This window comes from Aquarana catesbeiana, linkage group LG05, assembly GCF_042186555.1.
Source record: "Aquarana catesbeiana isolate 2022-GZ linkage group LG05, ASM4218655v1, whole genome shotgun sequence".
NCBI classification, from domain to species: domain Eukaryota; kingdom Metazoa; phylum Chordata; class Amphibia; order Anura; family Ranidae; genus Aquarana; species Aquarana catesbeiana.
In genome coordinates, this window is record NC_133328.1 from 254937340 (window position 1) to 254954393 (window position 17054).

Sequence of the window (17054 nt, forward strand, 5' to 3'; positions counted from 1 at the left end):
AAAGACTGCGGTGGATTGGCATTGCCCAACCCATGGCTGTACTACTTGGCTGCTCAATTACAACACTTGATTGGTACATTTGTTCCGTCGCAAAACTCATCCCACAAACTAATGATTCATACAGTAGGTAGGGGCCCAATTCACATGGCTCTAGAAGCATTGGCCTTCACTAAACCACATAAAAAATACCCAACTTTCAGTTTGGTACAAAAAGTGTGGAATAAGACCAAATACCTCCAGAATGCGGATGGCTACACGGACTACAGTCCCATCTGGCATAATGACACTTACGGGGCATTAGCTAAATTACAATGTGGTGCTCGCTGGAAGCAGTTTGGAGTTACACATATTAAACATATCTTTAGGGATGGGGTGTTACGTTCGTTTGCTGATCTGAAGGAAACGTATAACCTGCCTGCTTCAATGCATTTTTACTATATGCAACTTAGACATGCGGTGGTGGCTCAGGGCCGCTCCTCGGAATGGCATTTGTCCCCAACCCCAGTATTTAACCCTCTAGGGGATGCTGGCTCGTCTAAAGGATTTATTTCTCAATGTTATGCCATCCTGCTGCAGTCCGTGATGAAACAGCATCCCCTGAGGGTGAGAGAGAAATGGGAAACAGAGGTGGGACAGCTAGATGGGGATCAATGGGAGGAGATCTTTCAGGCGGTGAACTTATGTTCACTTAATGTGTCACAAAAACGTACCCAACTCTACATATTGTTGAGAACGTACTATACTCCACACAGGCTACATCTAATGAATATGCAGGCTGAACCGACATGTACAAGATGCAAACGCGACCACGGGGACCTCATACACATGTTGTGGAGGTGTCCCAAGCTGCACACGTATTGGGCGGGGGTGGTGCGAAACATCAACCTAGTCTTTAATGTGAATCTTCCACAGGACCCTAGAGCGTGTCTCTTGGGGGCTCTGGAGGAGTATGAGTGGGAAGGACACAGTAGAGAAGCTGTACACAGAGTACTTTTTCAAGCTAGGAAATTGATTATGACTCACTGGAAGTCTGATATGCCCCCGACCATTAAAGAATGGACTGATAATATTAATCTAACTCTGAGAATGGAGAAGTTGATATATCAACATAGAGGTAGCATGCAAAAATTCGAAAAATATGGGGACCATGGTTAGATGTGCCGGGATTGGCCCCTATGGAGCTGGTGGCTGATAGGCTACTGGGAATAAATGTCGGGTGAGGTACAGAATGAGGTTGGATATAACTGGGACAATGGGTTGTAATGTGTAACATTGATGCTGATGATTGTTCATTGGATTGTGTATTGTACAAGAGGAGCCATATGGTCCTGATTATAATGTTTGTATTGTTTTTCCTGCAAATTTAATAAAAATCTTGTTGGATAAAAAAAAAAAAAAAAAAAAGCACGAAAGCCTGTGTCAAATGGATCTGATCGGTCAATCCCTTGATTCATTTTTGGAACCGTTTGTGGGACTAGAGACCTGGAACTCAGAGAGCTCAAACAAACCGTGCCATCCACCTTGCAGACACTGGTAAAAAACTGAAGTGCTTCCTGTATGGGAGGGGTTATATAGGGCATCACTTCCTGTCTGAAGACCTTTGGTCTACCAGTGTCAATTCACCTAATGATGAAGTATAACACAGCAGGTAATGAATATTAGCCTGACTCTGTGTCCCATGATGTATGAAAAAGAAATAGGCAGACAGCTATACAGGTGGAGGGCCTTTAAGCTGGATGCAGCAACTGTATTTGTAAAACTGCTGTCTCCTATGGCAACTGAACTTTGAACAGTCAATAGAGAGATCCATACACTTAACTCACAGTAACCGGTTATAGATCTTCTCTCACATCTCACCCACTTTAAATCTTTACTCACTGAGCTCCCGGTCTCCCACTAGACTTCAAGATCTCAGTCGTCACTGGATCTCCTGAGCTCTTCCACAGCTAACCTGCTATAATCTCCTCAAGCGTCACCCCTTCTAACCCGCTGGGTCCCTGGCTTGGCACTCTGCTGAAGCTTTTCCACTTTTTCACTGTCCCCAGCTAGTGAAAAGGCTGCTCTGGTACTTCTTCAGACTTTCATACACTTGCCTCTGATAACAGGAATGGTTGTCCCTTGCTGGCGACTATTCCTCCCTTTACCTCTGGACTTGATCATCACTTGACCCTGGCGACAGGAGTGGTCGTCCTTTGTGGCAACTGCTTCTACTTCACCGTTGGCAATGATGCGGTTCCCCGTCCGGTGGAACCTCTGCAACTTGGTTGGGCTTCCGGCTGAAAGACCCAACCCCGCGCTGCTTCTCTAAAACCTGGATAGGCCTCAGGCAGCCTAGCAGACAGGTGCTCCTGGGATAGGCCTCAGGTGTCTGGCCTAGTAACCTGGAGCCTTGTGACACACGTCCACTCAGACAGCCATCCAGGTGCCACAGAACCCCCGATCACCTGACTCCTCCCGAATAAATTGGCTTTCCCAGCAGGCCAAGGGACTAAAGAAACCCCTGCCAATTGGCTGAAACAACCCATCCACTCCTAGTATGAATTCACTATGCCTTGGTCATCCTAATGCCACAGGCAACAATGCTACCTAGTGACAGAAGAGAGAGGTGCATCAAATCCAGAGTTAGGGAAAAGTCAGGGAATCCCCTATCAATCAGCCAGGCTAGTTACCACAAGGAAGCTAAATTTGTTAGCAACTCTGCCTACTACCAGGGTGCTACATCGGTGAAGATAAATTCAAAGATAATTGAATAAGAAAACTGTGTAATATAGTTACAGGTCACTGTTTCAAGAAAGATTTTAATTGAATTTTGTGTAAAAAAGGTGTGTTGAGAAGAACTTTGATTAACGCTGATTATCATATACATTCAATATATTAGTCATGCTAACCTTGCCCCAAAAAACTGCACAGAAACAATTTTATAAATTCTTTAAGTGTAATGTATATTTTAATCAGCAACGTGTTACATGTTACACTTGAAATACAGGTGTAACATGTTACATGTTGCTAAAGATGGAGTTGACTTAACAACCACTTTAGGAGTTAAAGGCTAACAGTATAAAAACCTCCCATCCCCTCTGTACCATAATGATATGTGTCCCTGTGCCTGTTTTATGTAAAAAAGCTGCCGATCTGTACCTATATCAGAGCAATATGGATGAAGATAATGTGAGGTATGAAGGACAAATATACTAGAGTGTGAGCTAATCTAAAAAGCAACAGTGATTACCTGAGTGTAATGTGAAAACTGGAGGATAATGTCTTCCCCTCATGGAGGGGTCAAAGGTCAAGGGCAGGTCAGGCATTTTAACCTTTTGCAGTAATAAGGTCCCAGAAAGGTTGGAATTACTTAAGCTAGGCAATCATCTTGTGTGGTAATTTTGACAGCACAACTGGTTAAAAGGAATATGTATTTACCATTTTGAGTAGTGGTAATCCTGTGATGGAGATATTCTTGCTGTTTAAATTGTTTATATGTTATTTTTCCAGTTTAATATTTGAAAGTTGGAGGTTCAGAAAAATTTGAAGTCTGTATGTAGTGAATTATCCCAGATAATTATGTCTATATAGTAGTAATAAAATATCATACTGGAGGGAAAGGAGTTATTGATCCAGAAAGCCATTGGCCTATAAATAGCCCCTCACTAAATTGGTGTATGAGGGAACAAGAGTGACTCTTATAGTGCTATAGATTTATTATATAAATTATATAAATTCCCCAGGAAATATAAATAACTTGTGTTCTAGTGTAAACCTAGTGGCTTAAATTATAAAGTTGGTGTTTTTGTTACCGAGTTCACTTTCAGCAAAGAGGCAACAGACACTTGCTTTATTGCAGAGTAGAATCTAACACGCATTTTCACACATACTTCAAAAGACATGTCAGTTATGACTCTTTCGCTGACTAAAAAACTTTTCAGAATGCTTCATTGCAAAGAAAAAAGTGTTGATATTTACCCCTACCATGCCACAATGTCTTCAAGTGCCACACTGGGTATTGCTTGGAATATGTTTCTGGTGGTGTGACATGCCTGATTCCCTGTTCTGCTAGACTCTACTTTTGTGTCCTATGGTGACATCGGAATCAGCAAAAGAAACCACAGAGCGTAGTGAGGATAAAATGTTCAGGTGTTGGTTTTACAGCCAGTGTGGTGTTTAACAGCAGTGAAGATCGGCAGCGCATGTGGTAGTGGTAGCAAGGGTAAGTTTTAACCTTTTTCTTTTGCAGGTAAGCCTTTTTATAAATACTTTTTTACTGTATATGGCAACAGTTGGTTCATATGATTAAAAAAGAAAAAACTTGCAATCCAAAAAAACTTTCAATTCAGGTGGTAGCTGGAAATATTCAACATAAAACCTGTATGTTAAACATATACAATTTTAAGATTTCTTTTACTTTTTATCTATGCATATCACAGTAATTTATGTGGGATCTAAGTATAGCTTTATGTGTTTTATAGATTCTTCTTGCTGCTATCAGGCAAAGGACAACTCAATGTGTCGGGAAATGTGTACACAGGTAAGTACTTGTAAATATATGATTTTATAATGTCATAGGAAGTACAGATTGCTTTTTTTGTATGATATGTATGAATTTGTTATATCGCTGTTAGGCTTCATTCACATTAGTGCAACTCCAAAGTCACATGATTCCCAGTGTGACTTTGATGCAACTTTTGGTGCGATTTTGATCCAACTTGACATTCTGTAGATCAAAGTTGCATCAAAAGTCATACCAAATTAGTGCAGGCACCTTTTTCAAAATCGCTGCGACTTCAAGTCGTACCAATTTGAACGGGTGCCATTGAAAAGAATGGGGTGCGACTTGTCATGCGACTTTGGTGCCCAAAGTCGTATGACAAATTGCACAAGAGTGAATGGAGCCTTAAACTGTTCCTTATTTCCTGAAATAGTCAAATACTGTAAAATTATGTTTTTTTTCAATAGTGAGAAAATAAAGAGTGCTGTTGGTATTTCTTTAATTTTAAGAGGATTTTCAAGAACAATGCACATTCCCTTTTTGTCTGAAATGTATCCTTGTAACAACATAATGGTGTCCTAAGCTCCCACAATTACTTCGTAAATAAGAGGTAGACAAACAAGGTGGAGAATATTTTTATTTCATTTTACAGAATAATTAAATTGTTTATTGCTGATAAACAAATTGCAGCAGGTACACATTGCTCAATAAATATTTTAACATTCGGTAATCTTCATCTGTATGAGAGCCTAAGACTAGTAAGGCCTTGTTCACACAGGGGGTACAATACTGTATGCCCCTGCAGGACTGTGTTTTAGTCACACGGGGATCCACAGGTATTCCAAGCATCCCCATACAGGCAGTCCCATTGATGCCTACTGGGACACAGTGGCTGCACAGACAGGTAGTGTGTCCCAATATGACAGCCGGGTTCATGCAGGTGTTGGTCCAGTGTAAACAAGACCTAGCAAGGTAAGATTGTTTTGTCTGAGTTGTCCACACATCTCACAGTAAGGGCTCATGCACACTGGACATTTTAAAAATGCCAGTGCTACAGCAGGGCTAAAAACGCAATTTTTTTCACGTTTTTACATTAGCGTTTTTCCACGTTACCGGTTTTTGGGCGTTTTTTTATTAAAAACACTCTCTATAATGTAAAAGCGCCTAAAACCGCCAAACGCGGCTAAACGCAGTTCTTGATTTAACAGGTCTGGCAGTAATCAGGTCTGGGTGCGGCAAGTGAAATTTAAATCAGCTTTCCAAAAAATTGTGGTTAATCACAGTTCGTTCATGATTTAGCATGGGAGGGGGCAATTACTTTTTCACATAGGGCAGGCAAGTTTGAACAGCTTTTTTCCCTTAATAAATGAAATAATAATTAAAAAACTGCATCTTGGATTTACTCATGTTATCATTGTGTAATATTAAAATTTGTTTAATGATCTAAATCATTTAAGTGTGAGAAATATGCAAAAAAATAAAAAATCAGGAAGGGGGCAAAAATTTTTTCACAGCACTGTGTATAATTTTTTTTTGTAGATGTTATCCCATGAACTCTGTTTTCAGCCACATGAGGGACTTCTAAAGCTGGGGGTAGGGACTGCAGGGGAACATGTCAGCAAGCGACAGAGAAACAGCAGGACACCAATCTTCACATTGAAGAGCTGTGAAGGGGGAGTGTCACCACAAAGAGAACAGGATGCTTATTAATACAAATACATGATAAAACAGGCACATGTCATTAATATGAAATGTTGGGGTAACATACATAAGCAATAAGCGCCAAAGAAAATCAGCAGAGAGACATTTATAATGGATACAAATCTGTTAAAATTGGTAGTGTGACAAAAGTTCAATAAAAAATGATGTTTTAACCACTTCCCGCCCGGCCTATAGCAAAATGACAGCTGGGCAGTGGTTCCGTTATCCTGACTGGATGTCACATGACGTCTTTCAGGATTACAGCCAGCGTGTGCTGGGCGGGTGGGCTCAGGGCGCAGTGCTTTGCGCCCACCTTTTTTTGAAGCCTATTAGAGGCTCTGGCTCGAATCACGTGCTTAAAAAAAAAAAAAAAAAAAAAAAACCCATGGGAATCCATGCGTCCTGTGCCCCGCATGTAGATTAGGGGGCCGGACGCATGGATAGGGGGTGGCGCCCCTGCATTACGGGCCGCCACTGGCATTAAGTATTTGAATTGTGATGCTCCTAGTGTTATGTGTGGATTAAAGTGATACTAAAGGCTGTTTTTTTCGGAGTGTGCCCCCATAAGCAAGCTGTGGGGGACACCACTCACCAGTGTCCCCCTGTCCATGTACTGCATGGTGCACTTGTACATAGTAAAAGTACATATACTGAGGAAGATTACATGTAGACTGCAGCTCTGAGAAGGACAGCAAGGAGCCATCTCTGAAAATGTGATACAGATGTGTGACCCCCAAATGCGCTCCACCAACCCATAACCCTATTGCAATTTTGCCAATTCCACATAGGTATTATTCCTCCAGGACTGTAATGGGTAAATCACATGATCCACTGAAGGTATTTAGCTGCATTCCAAAATTTTTGCATAAGTAACTGGTTATTAGATTTGCAATTTGCCAGTGAATCCAACCCCTTAGGATTTGTGTAAGAAAAATAAGAATTTGTAGAATCCAACTTAGGGTTGTCCGGGCTCTAACTGTGCTGCCAAGTAGTAGAGCCATGGATTGGGCAGGACAACACCGCCCCTGTCCTTGGGTTGCCGTAACTGCTCTAGTTTAATTCTAGGTGGGCGGTTGTTCCACAGCAAGATGTGAAAACCCAAGTTTAGAAATGTAATTTTTTTTAAAGGTGTAACCATTTTTACAATTTTTATTATGGAGATAATATAACAATTGGGGCATACAGGTAAGAATCATTTTCACAAGATTTGCCTGCAACTGTAAGCTTTAGCTTGATCTATAGCTTAATATCCACATCTTAATCTTATCTCAAACCAAGTAAGTAGTGGGGCTATATTAAGGCAGCAAACGTCTGTTAGGGTTGAGGTAATTTGAATCCCCAAGTATTTAAAGGTGGAAAGCAGTGGTATAGGACAAGATTGGGCCACTGGCTGGATTCCATCCCCATAGTTACATAGTTACTTTGTTAATCTGGTTGAAAAAATACACAAGTCCCATCCAGTTCAGCACACAGAAGAAAAAAAAATAATAAAAACATGCACAAATTGTAACCTCCATATACACAATCCTATACCTACAGTTGATCCAGAGGAAGGCAAAAAACCCCAATAAAGCTTGATCCAATTTGCTCTAGCGAGGGCAAAAGAAAAAAATTAGTTCCTGATCCCCCAAGAGACAATCGGACATTTCCTGGATCAACTTTACCTATTGTGACAGTACGAGGCTCAGTCACTATGAGAATATAGTAAAATGTGACCCAGTGGAGGAGACAGAAGGTCTCATCGAGGAGACGGAGGGCCCAGCCAGAAGCCAAGAGACAAATGGGTCTCAGTTCTAGGCATCAGGTCAGCTCCTATCAGGGTGTCAGGAGAACCCCAAGCCAGAGGTAGGCTGTGCAGCAGGACGCTGTGAATAAAGGCTAGCAAGCCAAGTATCTAGGAGAAAAGGACAACACAGTCAGAGAGACTGGTAAGGTGCAGTGTGGCAATGCATTTTGAGCTGAGTGAGCTTATAAGCCAGGTGGCTCAGCGTTTTCTGGTGTTTGTAGTCTGGTGAAGCTAGAGAAGATCCCCTGCATGGGAAACAAGATGTTGGACTGTCATTTTGCTTTCTGCTGTTTTAATAATAGTGGGCTACCAGTCCCTTAAATATAGTTCCTGTCTGCCGTGGACTCACTGTATAAATGCATCTACCATGAGAACTAATTACTCTATGTCACATTATGAATGTTAATATCCAGTTATAATTTGTGCATTTAGGAAAGAATCCATCCCCCCTTTTTTTTTAAACAATCTACTGAGCTGGCCAGAACCAGCTCGAGGGAGTCTATTTCACATTTTCACTTACTGTGAAGAAGCCTTTTTGTACTTGGGAGGTTAAATCTTTTCCTCCAGACATAAAGAGTACCCCCTTGTCCTCTGTGATGACCAGACATAGTAAATAACTACACCAAGTTCACTATATGGACCACTTATGTATGTATTTATACATCATATCTCCCTTAATCTCCTCTTCTCAAGAGAGAATAAATTCAGTTCAGCTAATCTTTTCTCATAGCTGAGCTCCTACATGTCTCTTATCAGTTTGGCTGCCCTTCTCTGCACTTTCTCCAGTTCCCCAATATCCTTTTTGTGAAATGGTGCCCAAAACTGAACTGCATATTCCAGATGAGGTCTTACTAATAATTTGTACAGGGGAAAATTGATACCTCTCTCTCTTCAGTCCATACCTTTTTTTTAACACAAAGAATTTTGCTTGCTTTGGAAATCACAGCTTGGCATAGCATGCTATTATAAAGCTTATGATCTACCAAACCACCCAGATCCTTTTCCACTATTTGCCCCCATAGCTGTGCCTGTCACCTGTAAGTAAAAGTCACCTTCAAACTCAAAATAATGGTGTGTCATCTATGAGAAAACCTGATACAGTTCTGGGATGGCATAGTAATACAAAATATAGCAGACTATCTCAACGAGGCCCATAGCCTATTGTCTGATACCACTACATACAAAAAAACTCCATTATGCTTAACATGCAAACATGTTACCCATGGTCAAATGGAGTTCAGGGTCAAGGGTAAAAATTACTATATCCAAAACTTCTACAACTGCTCCACAGAATTTGTGGTATATTGTTTCATTTATCCCTGCGGTTTACATCATGTAGGGAGAACCATTGAAAGTTTAAGGAAGAGGTTAGGGGAACACTGCCGCTTTGTAGAGGGAGGTAAAGACAAGCATAGTGTTCCCCAACACTTCTTAGATGATGGAAAATATTTGATATAAAACTGACAAATATAATCAGTGGTGATTCAAAACTGACATGTAAAATCAATTGTAACAACTCAAAAGTCCTAAAGTCATTCTGTAACCAGTTCCATGCATGCAAATGACATCGGTTTGACACCGCATCACAGCGTGACCAGCCCCCTTTGTATATGTGCTTACCAGAGGTAAGTATTAGACAAGCCTGTCTTATCCTTCCCCGCTTTGATCAGCTCCTCCGCCGCTAACATGCCTCAGTCCTCCTCTATCAGAGCGATTATGGTATGAGTCTTCTTAGGGCAGCTACAGGACATACACCAGGAAGCTGGGTCACTGAGACCAGGCAGGTTTGGAGGAGAAAGTTCTGTTCTTCTCCTACAATGAAGGTCAGGGCCTGGGGGCAGGGCAAACACCTGATTGGTTGATGGGACGCCGGTGGTCCTACCAACCAGACACAAGCACTGACATGGTGAGCAGTCAAGTGAGCGTAGTTTTTGACCGAGATACAGATTAGAATAGATGCCAGTTAGTTCTGTCATTACTAAGTCTTGGGAAATAACCATTCCTAACAGCACCAATAGCTGGAGATGTCAAGTGGGAATGGACAATTTTGGCAAGTAGTTTTCTGCCCTTCTTCATAGTACACACGTTTAGTAAAGAACCTGTTTCGTTCCGCAGCAGAGGCAGTCAGGCGTCTCAGGGAATCCTGAGCAAACATCCACGTGTCGCACGTGGAATCGGAGGGACTATTAGTGCCCATTCACACCACAAAAATGTCCTCCAGATACATTCCGGATGCTTTTCTGCATGTGCGTTTTTAGCACGTTTTTGATGCATCCCATGCGATTTTGATTTTTTTATGCGTTACTGGATGCTTTCCAGATGCTTTTTTCCTCCTTTTTTTGGGGTCATTTCAATTGCAAAGGCTTTATTTTCATCAAGACAATGCTTCCGGGTTACTCTTCCTGTCAGATCACGTCCTGTTTATCCCTTGGAAGTGTTCTTTGTGTGTTGTGTAAAGAAGATGCCTGCACTTGCAAGCTTATGCATGGTGATGGCCATTGCACTGCTGAGATTGCATTCCCGAAAGAGAAGACGTTATTGGGTACATTCACTCTTGATGGAGCGGTAAAGCAAGGGCCAATTTTGGATACTGTATGTAGACCTTCGTTGACATCTGGACAAGTTTTTTAACTTTACATGAATGTCAATCAAAGGGTAAGCATCGGAAATAATTTTATTTTTAAGATAAATTAATTTAAAATATGTTATAGGACACCTGAAATCAGGGGCAGATCCAGTCTAGTCTCGGGAGGGGCACTGCCAGAAAATATGTTTTTTTGCAGGCAATTTATCAGGGAAAAGGCTGGTGGTGGCGCTTCAATCATCCTGGCACCATGGTTGTTATGGTGTCAGGATGATTGAAGCGCATTATTTCTATTATTACATTGTTATACAGTATAAAATTAAATAGTTCAACTCACCATAATGCAGAATTAGTGGGAGCCCTGAGTGCATGACTTGCCACTGTCGCCTGCCACCAGATGCGGATTGTCATTTTCTACGTCACCTGCCAGAAGTTGCGGATTGTCACTTGCCACGTGACCTGCCAGAAGTTGCGGATTGTCACTTACCACTTCACCTGCCACAAATTGCAGATTTTCACTTGCCACTTCACCTGCCACACGTTGCAGATTGCCACGTCGCCTGTCACCAGATGCAGATTGTCACTTGCGACGTCGCCTGTCACCAGATGCAGATTGTCACTTGCAACGTCACCTGCCACACGTTGCGGATTGTCACTTGCCACACGTTGTGGATTGTCACTTGCCATGTCACCTGCCACACGTTGTGGATTGTCACTTGCCATGTCACCTACCACACGTTGTGGATTGTCACTTGCCACATCGCCTGCCACACATTGCGAAATGTCACTTGCCACCTCACCTGCCACACGTTGTTGATTGTCACTTGCTACAGTTGTCATTTTCCTGCTAAGGTGGGGATTGTCACATCCTGTGTCCCAGAGTGAAGACAGGCAGCAGAGAGATGATGTAAACACTCTGCTGCCCGCGGCTGCCTGCACAGTGAGGGCAGAACTGCAGGGATTCAGGGCAGACGCCGGGCGGTGAAAGATGATGTCATCTCTCTACTCCCCCGCCTGCTCGCTGATTGGCCAGCCACCCGCTCACCTGCCAACTGGCCTGCCCGCTCACCCACTGAGCTGCCCGCTCGTTCACTCACCCACCCGCCGTGCCCCCCGCTCACTCACTCAGCCGCTGAGCTGCATGCCCGCCGAGCCATCTGCTCACTCACCCGCTGACAATTGCCCCGTTCCCCCCCCTGTATCCGCCCCTGCCTGGAATGTGTCTGGACTGCTTTTTTTCCCACACTTTCTTTTGGTGGTATTTGATCACCACTGGGGTTTTTATTTTTTATCATATAAATAATAAAAGACAGAAAATTTTGAAAAAACAATCACCAAGTTGCCACAGCCTGTTTTCGATATATATATCACATTTTATGTTTGATAGCATACCTTTTCTTTCACTTTATAACTACATGACAAAAAACCCTCATGGCAAGGTAATCAAAAATGCATATGAAATTTTATTTTTAGTTTTGAAGGTAACATGACTGTGGAGGGTTAGCAGGAGGACAGACCTTTCTCCACTCTGCACACAAGTGGAAGGGACAATTATAATGCACAGAGAAGGTTACAGAGAAAAGTTTCTTACCAAAGTAATCCAGTTTTTTCAGATAACTGGGTACATCTGCGAAGAAATTACTTGTCAGCTCTCTCCATATCTTGCCTTTCCTGGCATTGTCTTTGTAATGATTGGCAGATTGCCTGGTGTGGAGGCAGACGGGCTGGCGTGGAGGCAGACTGGAGCAGATCGGCTGGCGTGGTGGCAGGAATGGATAGTGGCAGGATTGTGTGAGTTAGAAAAAACATCAGTTTTTTAGGGGGGTTAGCCACTGAAATTCTGCATGTGAATGCAGGGCTGTGAGCAGGAGGTGCAGCTAAAAGAAGAGAAGAACTAAGGGATTTTGAAAAAAAGGAGGGAGCAGTTGCTAAGGAGGATTTTTGGGGGATTGCTGCAAGCAGCGGAGAAGAGGTAATATTCAATGGGTTAAAGGCAGGGTAGCTGCAGCGAGTGGAAACAGGGTACTGACATATAGTTGTTAGCAGGGTATACTGGGCTGCAACTGTGGTTGCTGTGGGTGACGGAGAGGGAGATGCTTGAAAAGGCGGGTGTCCAGCAGCAGGAATGGGTTGGTGCAAGCTGACTGAGGCCGAGTGCAATATATCTGACCATGCTTTTAATAATGGTTGAACAAAATTCAGTTTACACTCTGCTTGTCTGACTAGAGACTGCACTGCGTTCATACACTCCATTAGCACCTATTCTACCTGAGCCATACTGAAGTGGGAAGAAAAGTCATCATTGCCTTTAGGCATACTGGACAAAGCCAACTCCGCACAAACTTGAATCAGTGGCTGAACATCACCAAACATCTTGTCCTGATCAACCTAATGAGCAAGACAAATGCATTCTAACAGCTAATCTCTGGCCCACTCCTTCAATATCTGGCAGCAGTATTCTTTTTCCCTCTGTCACTAGCAAAGAAAAAGTATATAACCTTAAGATGCATCTTTCAACAAACGACAGCAGAGCCAAGATGACTTCCCTGTGCAGCCACTTCTGGTCAGGACTGCCACAGAGAATACCAGGCACAAGTAATAATATAATAATATAATTTATTTAAAAATAAATGAATAACATAAATGTAAACGCACCTCCAATATACCAGAACTGTGTAAACCCACCTAGAGAACCAAATAGTGACACACAATGTCACTATTTGTGACATTGATCAACTGCCCATAACACAGCCAGGGTCACACATGGGAGATCAAGCAGAGGGAGCTGGGAACAAGACAGGACAGGGAGAGGGTAACGGGAGACAGAGCGAGCAGGTAGGAAGGGATCAGGTTGCAGGTTCAGGGTCAGGGTCCAGGATCAGGATGCAAGAACACAGGAATGCAGGTCAGGGGCACATGGAGACAAAACACCAAGGCACAGAGAAAGAGCATAGGCAGGGCTTAAATACAGTACCTTGCAAAAGTATTCACCCCCCTTGGCATTTTTCGTGTTTTGTTGCCTCACAACCTCAAATTAAGATGGATTCTTTGAGAATTTGCATCATTTAATTTACAGAACATGCCCACAACTTTGAAGAAGATGTTTTTTTTATTGTGAAACAAACAAAAAATAGGACAAAATAACAGAAAAAGTCAATGTGCATAACTATTTACCCTCCTAAAGTCAATACTTTGTTGAGCCACCTTTTACAGCTATCACAGCTCCAAGTCGCTTTGGATAAGTCTCCTATGAGCTTGCCACATCTTACCACTGGGATTTTTGCCCATTCCTCCTTGCAAAACTGCTCCAGCTCCTTCAAGTTGGATGGTTTGCGTTTGTGAACAGCAATCTTTAAGTCTGATCACAGATTTTCTATTGAATTGAGGTCTGGGTTTTGCCTAGGCCATTCCAACATATTTACGTTTTCCCTTAAACTACTCAAGTGTTGCTTTAGCAGTGTGTTGGGGTCATTGTCCTGCTGGAAGGTGAACCTCCATCCTAGCCTCAAATCACACACAGAGTAGTACAGGTTTTGCTCAAGAATATCCCTGTATTTAGCACCATCCATCTTTCCCTCAACTCTGACCCTGACGTGCCATTTTCTTTTTTGCTGAAAGTAATGGCTTTCTTCTGGCCATTCTGCCATAAAGCCCAACTCTTTGGAGCGTACGGCTTATTGTCGTCCTATGTACAGGTACTCCAGTCTCTGCTGTGGAACTCTGCAGCGCCTCCAGGGTTACCTTAGGTCTCTGTGCTGCCTCTCTGATTAATGCCTTCCTTGCCCGGTCCATGAGTTTTAGACAGGTTTGCTGTTGTGCCATGTTCTTTCCATTATATATTTGATGGTGCTGCTAGAGATCATCAAAGATTTGGATATTTTTTTATAACCTAACCCTGACTTGTACTTCTCAAGAACATTGTCCCTTACTTGTTTGGAGTTCCTTGGTCTTCATGGCAGTGATTGGTTAGTGGTACCTCTTACTCAGGTGTAGCAGCCTCTGGGGCCTTTCAAAAAGGTGTGTATATGTAATGACAGATCATGTGACACTTAGTTTGCACACAGGTGGATATCATTTCACTAATTATGTGACTTCTGAAGGTAATGGGTTGCACCAGAGCTTTTTATGGGCTTCATAACAAAAGGGGTGAATACATACGCACATGCCAATTATCAGTTTTTTATTTCTGAAAAATAGTTTTATGTATATATTTTTCTAATTTTACTTCAACTTATATTGTGTTCTGATCCATCACATATAATTCAAATTAAAAAAACATTGAACTAAAGGCTGTAATGTAACAAAATAGGTAAAAAGCCAAGGGGGGTGAATACTTTTGCAAGGCACTGTACACTTCCTGCAACAAGCATCAGGCGGTGATTCTCATGAGCTTCTTGCTGCTGAGGGACACCCTCTGGTGGACAGCGGAACTGCAGCCTATAGATCTGAGAGCCACAGTGCCACCAGCAGGTGCACCCTTTCCTGACAGGTATGAAAGAGGTTCTTAAAGGGGTTGTAAAGTCAGAATGTTTTTTTATCTTAACCCCTTCCTGACCAGAGCACTTTTTGCGATTTGGCACTGCGTCACTTTAACTGACAATTGCGTGGTTGTGTGACGTGGCTCCGAAACAAAATTGATGTCCTTTTTTCCCCACAAATAGAGCTTTCTTTTGGGGGTATTTGATCATCTCTGCGATTTTTATTTTTTGCGCTATAAACAAAATAAGAGCGACAATTTTGAAAAAAACGCATTATTTCTTACATTTTGCTATAATAAATATCCCCCAAAAAAATATATATAAAAAAAAAGTTCCCCTCAGTTTAGGTCGATACGTATTCTTCTACATACTTTTTGTAAAAAAAATTGCAATAAGCGTTTGGTTTGCGCAAAAGTTATAGCGTTTACAAAATAGGGGATAGTTTTATGGCATTTTTATTAATTTTTTTTTTTTATACTAGTAATGGCGACGATCAGCGATTTTTATTGTGACTGCGACATTATGGCGGACATGTCAGACATTTTTGACACTTTTTTGGGACCATTGTCATTTATACAGCAATCATTGCTATAAAAATGCATTGATTCCTGTGTAAATGACACTGGCAGTGAAGGGGTTAACCATTAGGGGGCGGGGAGGGGTTAAGTCAGTACTAGGGATGTGTTCTAACTGTAGGGGGGGTGGGCTGTGTGTGACACGTCATTGATCTCTGCTCCCGATGACAGGGAGCAGAGATCAGTGACACTGTCACTAGGCAGAATGGTTCATCCTCTCCGTGAGGCGATCGCGGGTATCCCCGCGGCGATCGAGCCCGTGGGACCCGCGACCCGACTCACGGAGCTTGCGGCAGGCGGACGCGCACACACGGCGGCAAATTCAAAGTAACGTACGGATACGTTACTTTGCGCAGCAGTGCCATTCTGCCGACGTATATCTACAGGAGTCGGTCAGGAAGCAGGTTAATGCATTCTATGTATTAAGATAAGAAACCTTCTGTGTGCAGCAGCCCCCCTCGGCCCCCCTAATACTTACCAGAGCCCCATCTCTATCCAGCGATGTCCACAAGTGTCTTAGCCATTCAGGACTCTCACTCCCAATTGAGTAAGACACAGCAGCGGCGCCATTGGCTCCCGCTGCTGTCAAAGTCAGTCAGCCAATCAGGAGAGAGAGAGAGATTTTTGGGTAATGTTAGAGAAAATGGTGTAATTTGCATGTTGGTCATTTGATTTTCTGTTATTTTTTCAGTCAGTGTTATTTATTCTACGTAGTATTTTAGTAGGATGGTATGGTTGATTACGGTACAGTATTATTTAGTTTTATATGGTATTAATTGCCGTTATTGGTAATTTTATTGTTGCTGTGCCTTGTTATTGTGATCTTTGTATTGTCTTGTTGAAGGCAATTGTATTTTAGTAATTTCCTAGTAAAAGTATTCTGAATTTTAATCTGAATGTAAACAGATGATCATTCGTTTACATCCTCCCACCCATTGACATACAGTGTATCCGGAAAACATTCACAGAGCTTCACCTTTTCCAAATTTTGTTATGTTACAGCCTTATTCCAAAATGGATTAAATTATTTTCCTCAAACTTCTACAAACAATACTCAATGACAACGTGAAAGAAGTTTTTAATACATTTGCAAAGATTTCAAACAAATAAAAAAACAAAAAAAAATCCCAGGTACATAAGTATTCACAGCCTTTGCCATGACACTTAAAATTGAGCTCAGGTGCATCTTGTTTCCACTGATCATCCTTGAGATGTTTCTACAACTTGATTGGAGCCCACCTGTGGTAAATTCAGTTGATTGGACATGATTTGGAAAGGCACACACCAGTCTATATAAGGTCCCACAGTTAACAGTGCATGTCAGAGCAAAACCAAGCCATGAAGTCCAAGGAATTATCTGTAGATCTCCCAGACAGGATTGTATTGAGGCACAGATCTGGGGAAGGGTACAGAACCATTTCTGCAGCATTGAAGGACTCAATGAGCACAT

General features: G+C 42.2%; 1 protein-coding gene across 4 annotated transcripts in view; it reads left to right on the forward strand.

Moving 5' to 3' along the window:
• Positions 1 to 17054, forward strand: part of RECK (reversion inducing cysteine rich protein with kazal motifs) — a 1099858-nt gene that overhangs the window by 79714 nt on the left and 1003090 nt on the right. For all 4 annotated transcript variants that reach the window (XM_073630723.1, XM_073630721.1, XM_073630722.1 and 1 more), the window contains exon 2: positions 4461 to 4519. In XM_073630723.1, coding sequence (XP_073486824.1) covers positions 4461 to 4519 — 59 coding nt within the window. The remainder of the gene's footprint in view (positions 1 to 4460; positions 4520 to 17054) is intronic.